At 38.9% G+C, this 11,741-nt stretch overlaps 1 protein-coding gene across 1 annotated transcript in view; it reads right to left on the bottom strand.

Moving 5' to 3' along the window:
• Positions 1-2,202: 2,202 nt before the first annotated feature.
• Positions 2,203-11,741, bottom strand: part of LOC102005355 (myosin-1) — a gene marked incomplete in the record, with an annotated part of 23,494 nt that continues 13,955 nt past the window's right edge. Inside the window, 14 exon segments of the mRNA XM_013522111.1 lie at positions 2,203-2,461; positions 4,378-4,473; positions 4,689-4,793; positions 5,011-5,181; positions 5,269-5,394; positions 5,896-6,099; positions 6,185-6,493; positions 6,878-7,002; positions 7,089-7,254; positions 7,541-7,724; positions 8,943-9,139; positions 9,295-9,413; positions 10,901-11,027; positions 11,604-11,741. Coding sequence (XP_013377565.1) covers positions 2,309-2,461; positions 4,378-4,473; positions 4,689-4,793; positions 5,011-5,181; positions 5,269-5,394; positions 5,896-6,099; positions 6,185-6,493; positions 6,878-7,002; positions 7,089-7,254; positions 7,541-7,724; positions 8,943-9,139; positions 9,295-9,413; positions 10,901-11,027; positions 11,604-11,741 — 2,220 coding nt within the window.

The raw sequence follows: 11,741 nt of genomic DNA, 5'->3' as shown, positions 1-11,741 counted from the left end.
TTTTCATTTCTGAAGGACAGCATTGCTTGGTATTATATTTTTGCTTGGCAAGATTTTGGCAAGAATTTTTTCTCAGCATTCTGAATTGTCTGAATTGTCTTCCTGGCTTACAAGCTTTCTGCTGAGAAGTTCACTGTGAGCCTTATCTAGGATCCCTTGTATGTGATGAGTCATTTTTTTCTTGTTACTTTCAAAGTTATTGCTTTGTCTTAGACTTTTGAAAACCTGATTGTAGTGTTATGGACAATTGTTCTTTGGACTTACCTTTCTTCAATCTTTTTAAATCTTGATATCCATATTCTTCCTAAGATTTGGGAAATTTTCTGCTTGTAATTCTTTACTTTTTTGGCACTCTTTCTCTCTCTTCTTTTGGCTGTTCCATGATTCATATGTTTTTATGTTTGACGTTACCCCATAGCTCTTACCTATTCTTTGTTCTTCTTTCCTTTTGGCTTATTAGGATAGTTTTAAATGGTATATGTTTAAACTTTTTTATTTTGCATGATTGAGTTTGCTGTTGAAGTTCTTCATTGATTTCAACATTGAAGTTTTAAGTTCTATCATTATAATCTTCAGTTCCAGGTTTTTGTTTTGTTCTTTCTCATGGTTTCTATGTCTTTATTAAACCTATTCAATTTATTCATGCATTATTTCCCTAATGTCTCTATTTTCCTGCAACTCATTGAGTTTTTTTATTATTATTTTAAAGAGAAAAGAACAAAAACAAAATAAGAAAAAGGTAAAAAACAAAACATAAAAGCTACACAAACAATACAGAATTTCAAAACAAGATGATAGGAAATCAACAATGGTTGTTTTATTACTTATTGTTATCTTCAACGTAGTTGCTCAGATTACCAGATATAGGAATGCAAGATTGATCAAACAATTAAAAATTAATTGTTCCTTTCAATAAACCAATAGAAATTAGTAGTACAGTTATCTTAGCTATCGTGTGTGTGTGTATGTGTTTGTATTTCCTTTCCTTCTTTTTCTCCTTTCCCTTGCCCTAGTTGTTCTTTCCTGTTGAGAGCAGTTTATTCCCTTTTCACAGTATCTATTGGACCTTTCAGTTTTATTTACCCTTTCAGGTTCTTACACTAGGGAGACAATATGGTGTTTACACATATGGGTCTGATTTATTTCACTTATGAGTATGGTCTCTAGTTGCATCCATTTACCTATAAGAGCCTTGAGTTTATCTTTCTTTATAGCTGAGTAATAGTCCATTGTATTAAAATACAACATTGTTCTTATCCACTCCTCAGTTGATGGGCATTTGTGTTGTTTCCAGGATTTTGCTATGACAAATTGTGCTGTTATAAACACAGGTGCACATATAATGCTGTGGTATGATGTTTTCAATTCTTCTGGGAAAATACCCAGAAGGGGAATGGCTAGGTTAAGTGGGATCTCTAATTCTAACTTTTTTAGGAATCTCCAGACTGATTTCCAAAGTGGTTGTACCAGTCTACATTGCCACCAACAGAGGAAAAGTGTTCTTTTTCCCCCACAGCCCTTCCACCATTTGTTGTTGGTTGATTACTTGATGGTAACCATGCTTAGTGGGATGAGATGAAATCTCAGTGTTGTTTTAATTTGCATCTCTTGAAATGACCTCATTGAGTTTATGATGATTATTTTGTATTATTTTTCAGATAATTCATTAATCTCCATTTCTTTGGAGCTGATTACTAGAGCTTTATTAATTTCTTTTGATGGTATGCTATGTTTTCCTGATTCATTGTCTGTGTAGCTTACATTTGTGCCTGTGCATTTGAAGGAGCAAACACATCTTCCAATCTTTATAGAGGGATGTGCTGCATCAGGTAAAGACCTTCTCCTGTTAGTCCCGAGGCACTTCAATAACAGAAGCTAGGGCTCAGGATGTACCTCAGTGGTGAACTGCTTGCCTAGTATGTGTGAAGCTCTAGGTGCAATCTCCAGCACCACAAAACAAAAACAAAAATAGTTAACGTTCTGCCAAGTGAGGAGCTCTGTTCTATATGTCTATGGTATACTGCTAGACTTCACCTATTTCACACAGGGATGGTGTCTGGTGGGAGTTATTGGGCTTGGCCTAGTTGTTCTCTAGCATATTTTAGTTCTGGTGACTGAATACTTTTACATAAAATGTAAGCAAAATGTTTGCTCATATATGAAAAGAGAAATAGACATGGAAGGAAAAAAGAGACTCACAAATTGTTGGTAGATAAATTTTTTATCTCCAAAAATCATAAATACAAAACAGTGACAAAGATTTTCACATTCTGTGCATTTCTTGGTCACCTTGCAGCAGTAGAAGGAATTACTCTTCACTTATGATTTTCGTGTGAACCTCCCGGCTCTTCACACGGAGTTTGTTGACCTGGGACTCAGCAATGTCAGCCCGTTCCTCGGCTTCCTCCAGCTCGTGCTGAATCTTGCGGAATTTGGAGAGGTTGACATTGGATTGTTCCTCCTGCGAATAGGAATGCATTGGTAAAGAAAGAATGTTCAAATTCCTAGATTCTTAGGTCAGTAGGTCTTGAATTTTTTCTGTTTTTACTTAAAACTGATTCATTCTATTAAATGTTTAAAAAAGAAAACTAAAGGAAAGTTTTGAATTTTTATGTTGTATTAATTTCCTTGTTTGTGTCTTTTTTTTTTTTTTTTTTTTTTTTTGTAGTACTGGATATTGTGCCCAGGGCTTTTACACTGACCTACATCACTCCCTCTTTTTATTTTGATACAAGGTCTTGCCAAGTTGCCCAGGTAGAAATCAAACTTCCTGTCTCACCTTCCCTTAATGGTACAATTATAGCTGTGTTGCATCATACCCAGCTCCACCCATGCTTCTTAAATGCACAGATAATAGGAAAGACAGGTAACATCTGTATCTGAACTTTCAGAAAAGCTAAGCATTTCAGAGCTACTATTAAATATGACAGGATTCCAGCCTTGCTTTTTTTCAGGCTCCTGAGACTGGAATTAGATCTTTTAAAAATGCAGGTAGGCAATGTTTATTATACCAAACTACTAGCTTTGAATCTAAATTATTGCCACTTGAACCTAAATTATTGCCACTTAATGAAGTTTAGAAATTTAGCAAATTTGTTTCCCAAAATAGGTTGAGTGGTCTGTGATTATACTTGAATATAGAGCTGTGAATTTCAGAAGAGTTTAGTCTTTAGTAATCATTCTTTTAAAAAAAATCTTGTGAAGAACCCTCCCAAAATGTGGCATTCAAATTAGAACATGGATAAAGCTTAGAATCACTAAATAGTATAGCTTGGTTAAAAAAAAACAAAGCCTCAGATCTCCTTCTTATAGATGAGGAAAGTGGGAGCTATAGAAAGGTTTAGTGGCTTGTCCATTTGTTGCTGTGAGTGTGCACACATGTGTATTTGTCTGTTCTCTCTTGCTTCTTGCCCCCACCCTGGGTCTTACTCTCAGACATTAGAGGTCAGGGGAAAAAGAATTATCAATGAATAGAGGCACTCCTGCTCCCTAGAATATGTTTTGTTTTGTTTTTCTCTATACTTTGGAAACTGATATTATTTCATGATTTCAGATCAATCACAGGATGGGAAAATGAAATAAAGTGGAGTACCAAAAATCTATTGGTTTGATCATAACAGAACTCCAGAGCTCCATACTCTTATATGCAGCTATTTACATGACATTTTTCATTTTGGTATATAATGACATTTCACATTTAATGTGTCTAAAACAATTCCTATTTCCTTCTTGCCCTGTAGATGTTATTTTCACCTAGTTCCACATTTTAGTAATTGTTACATCCTTTATCTAGTTACTCACATTATAAACTTAGGACTTCCCTTGATTTCCTTATTTTCACTGCTTGGGCATATCCCCTAGTTTCCACCTCCAAAACATAGTTGGAATATCTCCACTTCTGTCTCCCTGATCCATTACTACCGTAATCCAAACCACAGAACCACCTGGAAAGTTTCTTAGCACTCCTCCCTGCACCTACCAGTGTTACCCAATAGTCTGTTCTTCATGTAGTAGCCAGAATGTTCTTTGGAAAATATAAACCAGGTCATATCCAAGCCCGATGGAAACTCTCTCATTGCAAAACTCCCCCATTGTACTTAGAAAAAAATCCAGATTTTGTCCATGTCTTAGAAGACCCTGTTATCTCCTTACTGCCTAGCTTTCTAGCTTTCTCCCGTCTTCTTCATCTTTTCTACCTTTTGGACCACACTGTTTTACACTCCAAAACTTTGCATTTGTTTGCCTCCTTCCTAGAATATTGTGTTTTGTTCTGCTTTTCTCTCCTTGTTTTACTCAACACTTCTTTTATCCTTTTATGGCATGGCCATGTCAGAGAAGTGGACACTGCCCAGTCATGCCAAGGGGTTCTGGACTCACCGCTTCCTCTGCTTGTCTCTTGTACGCCTTCACCTTTGCTTGTAGTTTGTCCACAAGGTCCTGGAGTCTAAGAATGTTCTTGCGGTCTTCCTCAGTCTGAAACAATGTTTTACAGAGTGAGTTTTGTGAAAATACAAGTATCATCACATTTTGTCATGGCTTTTAATCCCCTGAGGGCTGAGTAAGAACTTGGGGAATGGGGCTGGGGATGTAGCTCAGTGGCATAAGCGCTTGCCTGGCAAGCTTGAGGTCATGAGTTTGATTCTTGGTACAAAAAAAACAAAGGAACTTGGGGAAATCCTTTTTCTTACCTGGTAAGTGAGTTCCTTCACTCTTCTCTCATGTTTCCGCAGGCCCTTGACAGCTTCAACATTGCGCTTCTGTTCGCTTTCAACTTCTCCTTCAAGTTCACGTACCTGTAAAAACGGTGGGACTACTGTCATTCATTCACTCAATGAATAATGCACAGACTTATTTTATCATCTTCATATGTCTAATTGCCCTGTTATAAGCTCTCAGGCAGCAGGGAATATGTCTTCTTCATCTTGGGATACCCCATTTCATCCATGAGGTACTTAAGGTTATATGTTGGATTCAGATCAGAAAGGGATAAATGTTGATTGGAAGACCCACCCTGGCCTCCAGCTTCTGGATCTGCTTCTTGCCGCCCTTCAGTGCCAGCTGCTCGGCCTCATCCAGACGGTGCTGCAGGTCCTTCACCGTCTGCTCCAGGTTCTTCTTCATCCGCTCCAGGTGGGCGCTGGTGTCCTGCTCCTTCTTCAGCTCCTCGGCCATCATGGCGGCCTGGTTAGCAGAAAACACAGTCAGGTAGGAGCCGTGAGAGCACATCAGGGCTCAGGTTTGCCTACCGCTGCATTCCTGTCTGCTTACATCAGTGATGGCTTTCTTGGCCTTCTCTTCTGCATTGCGGGCTTCCTGGACGATGTCCTCCATCTCTCCCTGGATCTGGGAAATGTCTGTCTCCAGCTTCTTCTTGGTGTTGATTAGGCTGGTGTTCTGGTTAAAAAATTTAGTAATATTAAGTACACAGACAAAAATAAGATACTTTATGTTCTAATGAAATCAATTTATTAAACTATTTTATTAACCTAATTTATTAAATTAACTAGTATCTGTTCTTGTTTCACCCATGATCTTAGTTGACAATAAAAAATAAATTTCCAAATAACACTAAGATTTGAATAAGAATTTCATCATTACTCTTTTCTTTCTTTCTTTTTCTCCCTGCCCCTCCCGTCCTTTCCCCACCCCTCTTCTCTTCTCCCTCCCCTCCCTCCTTTCCTTTCCTTTCCTTTCCTTTCCTTTCCTTTCCTTTCCTTTCCTTTCCTTTCCTTTCCTTTCCTTTCCTTTCATTTTGTCTTCTTTTCTTCAGTACTGGGGATTGAACCCAGGCCTTACCTATACTAGGCAAGCATGGTTCTAAAGAAATATATCCCTTCTACCAGTCCTTCCTTCATATTTTTATTAATCCATTATGATATATTATTACATAAGTACCTGGGTGTGGAGGAGCTGCACGCGCTCACTGGCATCCAGGAGCTCCTGCTCTGCGATTTTCCTGCTCCTCTCCGTCTGCTCCAGCGTGGCCCGCAGCTCCTCGATCTCAGCCTGCAGCAGGTTGGCTCTGCGCTCAACCATGGCCAGCTGCTCCTTCAGATCCTCCTGGCCCCGCAGAGCATCATCCAGGTGCAGCTGGGTGTCCTGCAGAATGAACACTCAGTGAGACACCTTCTTTTCTGGCCTGCTGTCAAATAAGCATCCTGAAACTTCTCTTGGAGTCACGTACCTTGAGGATGCCTTGGGTGTTCCTATAGTTCCTCAGGGCCTCGGCTGCCATGCGGTTGGCGTGGTTCAGCTGGATTTCCATTTCATTGAGGTCTCCCTCCATCTTCTTCTTGAGCCTGATGGCATCGTTCCTGCTCCTGATCTCAGCATCCAGTGTGCTCTGCATCGACTCCACGACTCTGATGTGGTTTCTCTTCAGCTGGTCAATTTCCTCATCCTTCTCAGCAATTTTCCTGTCGATTTCAGACTTGACCTGATTCAACTCAAGCTGGATGCGCAGGATCTTTCCCTCTTCATGTTCAAGAGATGCCTTAATGATACAAAAGGTGACATTAACAAAGGAATTGAAGTGTGTAGTATTCTGGTAATAGAAATTACTTCTTATATTTGTGCTACCATAACATATTGTTATTCCATTCCTACAGAATGTCTATAATGTATTATTATGGGTTTCATTTACTTCTGTCTCTGCAGCTTGAAGGCAGAAACTTTAACTTGTTTTTCTTTGTTTTCTCTTTTTTTAGCACAGTTCTTAACATATAAAAGTATTGGTTGTATGCATGCTCAATTATTCATCTCAATCTTTAGTAAATGGAATAAACATTTTTTCATTTCTCTTGATTTAATAATCTTTGCAACCAATTAAGCTTAGGACCTCTCTCAATGTTTTAGAGTGTACATTGGCAATGTTTACCTCTGCCTCCTCCAAAGCAGCCTGAAGCTCAGTCTTTTCTTGTTCAACCTGCTTCTTCACTTTTTCCAGTTCATGGATACGTTTCCCTCCTTCTGCAATCTGTTCAGTGAGATCAGAAATCTCCTCTGTTGGTGAAAAAAATACAGACAACTGTTCAGAGGGGGAAACCTTCTTCCAAACCTTCTGTTAAAAGAAGGTAAAATAGACTCACGCTGCAAATTCTTATTTTCCCGCTTCAAGGTCTCAAGTTGGTCTAGGGATTCCTCATAAGCATTTTTAACCTTGAACAGCTCTGTGCTAAGTGAGCGGGACTCCTTTTGAGAAGCTTCGAGTTCAGCATGTGTTTCTTCATATTTCTGTTTCCATTCTGCCAGAATCTAAGGGGCAAGAGATGGTCAAGAAATTCAGTAGAGAAAGTCTGATGGGATGAAAGTTATCTATTCTGGCTACTTTTGGTTTAGGCTGATCTGAGATAGAAAAACAATTAGAGCTAAAAATAAAAAACAAAGGACTATCCCCCCACACCTACCAATGGAACAAGAGCTGCTGAGAACAGCCCTCCGATGGTTTGAATGAGGCCCACTGACAGTAACTAGCTAGGGTTGAATAATCATTTGAATTGAATTGTACGTTGAATATTGAAACAGAAGTTAGACAAAATACCTTATCGAAATTTCTTTGCTTTTTGTCCAGGGCTGCACAGGCAGCGTTGGATCTCTCCACGTCAATCATGAGGTCCTCGACCTCATTCTGCAGCCTCTGCTTTGTCTTCTCCAGGGAGGCGCATTTGGCATTCACAGCTTCTACGTGTTCCTCAGCATCCTGCAGACGCTGAGCCAGCTTCTTCCTGCAAAGTGAAATATGGGTGATAGAAACAAATGGCTGCCAGTAGAATTGGGTGTTTCCAAGTAAGCACAAGTGAGTGATTTCCACAAGGACTTCTTCAGTGCACTGCTTCTCAGCCTTGTTTGTACATTTAGTTCTGTGTTGAATCATTGCCATTTTCTCCTCACCGAACACTTTTAAGTGATGAAACTTCAGTACTGCCGTTATTCATAGGCTGGCTTTAAGGCAACCGATGATAAGGCGGAGCCACCATTTTACCCTTCAATTGCTTATTCTTTCCTTATGAAATATTACTGTCTACCTTGAATTACTGTTGCCTATATCTGTTCCTTCACTTAATTTAATCCCCAGAGGGTAGAGTTTATATTTTACTGGTCTTTGCTTCCATGTGAGAAGGATGTCACACAATATTAAGGACCCAAATGTTGGATATATCAAATTGAAAAATTTATTTTGCCTGTTTAATTATATGCTTATATTTGGCCTTTAACTAAAAGCTTTCCCAAATCAATATAATTTTTGCCTCAAGAGTACATCTCAGAATATCTTCTAAGGCTTCACTAAAACATCAACTGGGTTGTGCATTATTTGCAGAATAAACAACTAGATGTAGTCTTAAGCTTTCTATTGAGTAAGCAGGCCTATTCCTATCCATATTCTTCTTAATACAATTCAATCTAAAACTTTTAAATTACATTGAATATTTAGTTCGTAATAAAGCAATGTTTTTCTTTCTTATTATAGCATTTTCTGTATACTTTGTATGTGTCTTTAAAGATTTCTGTTTTTCCCATACCGTCATACTTGTGTACCTGAAGAGGAGAAGTTTTACTTTAAAGCCTGATTATTTTACTCTTATGCATTCATCATCCAGAACCATTGATTCCATTAGCAGCTGAGAGGAAGGAGAGGTACAGGAAACTACAGTTAATTCTTATTCTATCAGCACCTGTGTAAATGGAAGGAGGCCAAAAACTCACCCCTTTAAAAATAATTATTAAGCTTTCTATTGCCTTATATCCTTTCCTTTCTACCCTCCAGTGTAATTTCTTTCTCTAAACTACCTAATGTATTTGCATTTCTTGTTTGGATTTATGTTCATGCATGTTTTTTCCTATCATTTAGGTTTTCTGGCAGTCAGGACCCTTTTCCCATGCAGTATTTATAGCTGATGTACTTTGTGAATGAAAGTATTTCCGTTGTAATGTCTAGAACATACTTGGCCTCCTCCAGCTCCTCCGTGCGCTGGATGGCGTCCGTCTCATACTTGGTCCTCCACTGGGCAACCTCACTGTTGGCCTTGGACATGGCCCTCTGCAGTTCAGCCTTGGCTTCCTGCTCCTCCTCGTACTGCTCCCGCAGGAGGTCACAGTCATGGCGGGAGGACTGCAGTGCATGGGCCAGGGCACTCTTGGCCTGAAAATTAGAGGTTGGTAATTTAACTTTTTTTTTAATCTTAGGAGTGTTGTCTATTCCCTAAACTGTGATAGACTCAACCAGCAGAGAGATCTGTACGGTTAAGCAAAGTGCAAACAGAAACAACAGTAATGAGAACGAGGAGCAGTGCTCACCTTCACCTCCTCCTCAAGCTGCCGCTTCAGTTCCTCAATCTGCTGTGTGAACGCTTGTTTGCCCCTTGAGAGCTGAGACACTAATGAGTCCTTTTCATCCAGCTGGCGTGAATACTCACCTGTGAAAACCAAGACCCAGAACATTTAACCTAGCTTTGGAAATTAAAGGTTTAAAATAACAGGGCAGGAAAAGGGAGCCAAGTCTGAAATAGGATGGAGACCATGGATTATAACAAACCACCACCATCCACTTTCTCCTCAATGAGAAAATCTATGTAAAAACTGTGAAACACAGAGAAGCACGGAGACTGCACACAAGTACACAACCTCTCAGACTTCAATGAATAGTTAAAATGATCTGATCATAATAGAAAATGATGAAAAATGTGTCTAAGAAGAAATATAAGTCAAACCAACAAAATACCCCCAATACTGTTTAGGTAAGGCAGTGGTGTTATGCTTTTTACTTCCAGAGAAAGTTGGCTAAAACAAAGAATTTATTCTATGGAAAATGGGAAGCTTTGAAAAATTTACTGTAAATAGAAGTGATCCTCAGAAAGAAATCCTGGAAGCATTTTTATATTAAGAAATTTTATATCTGAATGAATCTGTTCTGGATAACTAATGAATTCCTAAACTAAATATCAGGAATTATCTTTAGTTCTTGAAGTACCATAATTCAGAAAATGCACTAGATTATGTTAGAAAAAAAACCTTCAGCACCAGTTTTAACCTAGTTACTTAGAAATGTTATGTGTTTTGACATTTAATAAGAATACCAATTTTCATTTATTATATCACTGGCTTACTAGTAGTAAACATGCATTAGGATGAGAAACTACAAGGAACATTTTGACTCTTTGAAAAATAACTTTCTTTTTCATGAAATGTACTTCCTCCTTTAAAATGATAATAAAAACTTTATTTTGAGTCTTACTATAAAAAGAGCAACATTTGAATGAATGTAAAAGAGTAGAGTGGTTTCCAACATTTTAACCTGCTATTACTTAGCCCAAATGACCCATAGAACAATTTCCATCTTCTTCACTCTTCTTAACTTGGAGGGGTAAAACTTTGGTAGGAAGTTTGAGCAAATCAGTAGGTCAGAGAAGCAAATGCTGAGACTTTCCAATTTGACTAGTGAAAAATATGAAAACCTCACTTGAATTCTACTTGGCTGGGCTGTAGTCCTAAATATTTTCTTACTTAACAGCACCAGTTGCCAGCAGTTGGCACGGCTTCAGGGAAAGAGGGGAGTAAGTATTCTTGGACAGGTGACTTTATTATTGTCATCACCTGTCAGCCTTAAAATGGAACTAATAATACACAGGCTACTGAGGAAAATAAAGCAACAAGTAGCTTGTGAAAACATATCAAAAAGTGAAAAGAGTTACTCTGAGGGGAAACTTTGCATTTGATAACTTTCTGATTAATGCTAAATCTCCTTTAAATACATGTTTAAAACCAAATGAGCCCATTCCAGGTATTCATGAGTGCCTCTCAGGGAGATAATGTACGATTTTAAGTAACTCGATGCTAGGCTTTTCAGCAAATTGAGCATCCAGGAAGAATTTGTCATTGAAGGTAACACCAGTAAATGGCCCACCTGATTCCGTCTGCAGACGCGCCCTCTGTGCTGTCAGCTCGTTGATCATCCGCTGCTGCTCCTCCTCCTTGGTCTTTAGTTCACTCAGTTGATCTTCCAGTGTCCGGCACATCTTCTCAAGGTTTCCCTACACGCAAAAAGTGGCAGGAGGCATCTCAAGCAGGTATTAGTGCCAAAGCAACTGTCATTCATGCAGACATTTCGTAGCTGCTGAACTCATTTATTTTGAAAATAAACTATTTTCCAAACAAACAGAAATAAGGACAGGGCCCTTAGCTTGTGATGAAACTAATAAGACACACACTGTAAAACACTGCCACCAAATTGCTTTGTGAATTGATCATCCTTACTAAATCGTGTTAGCTGTGACATGAGAATCATACCTGATTGGGCTCATGAGATGTTTGTTAGAAGCAAATTATATTTGTGTTTAAGGGGAAAATAAAATGTCCATAATCGATGTGAAATGTTTAAAATGTCACAAATAGACAGCTGGGTTGTATTTTTCATCTGTAAGCCCTTAAGCTGTCACGCTCCATATTATTTGGGTATGGCTATTCTCAAAGAGCAAGCAAACTGGGGCTACTCCTCATCCCTGTGTTCCCAACTTGTACTGTCTCAGTCCCTCCTAGTTACTGATGATTTTTGAAAGGTTCACTGCTATTCCGCAGAAATATCTTTGTGATTTACGTCATGGCTGTACCTTGGCTTTGGAGACAGTCTCCATGTTACTAGCAAGGTCATCAATCTCCATCTTCATCTCACTCTTCTCCTTCTCCAGCTTCTGCTTGACCCGCTGCAGGTTGTCAAGCTGCTCCCCGAGCTCGGCCACACTGTCCGC

This window comes from Chinchilla lanigera, unplaced genomic scaffold (genome assembly GCF_000276665.1).
Source record: "Chinchilla lanigera isolate Chin_1 unplaced genomic scaffold, ChiLan1.0 scaffold00066, whole genome shotgun sequence".
Lineage (NCBI taxonomy): Eukaryota > Metazoa > Chordata > Mammalia > Rodentia > Chinchillidae > Chinchilla > Chinchilla lanigera.
Note: the sequence above shows the minus strand (reverse complement) of the source record. Positions and strands in the feature narration are given on the sequence as shown.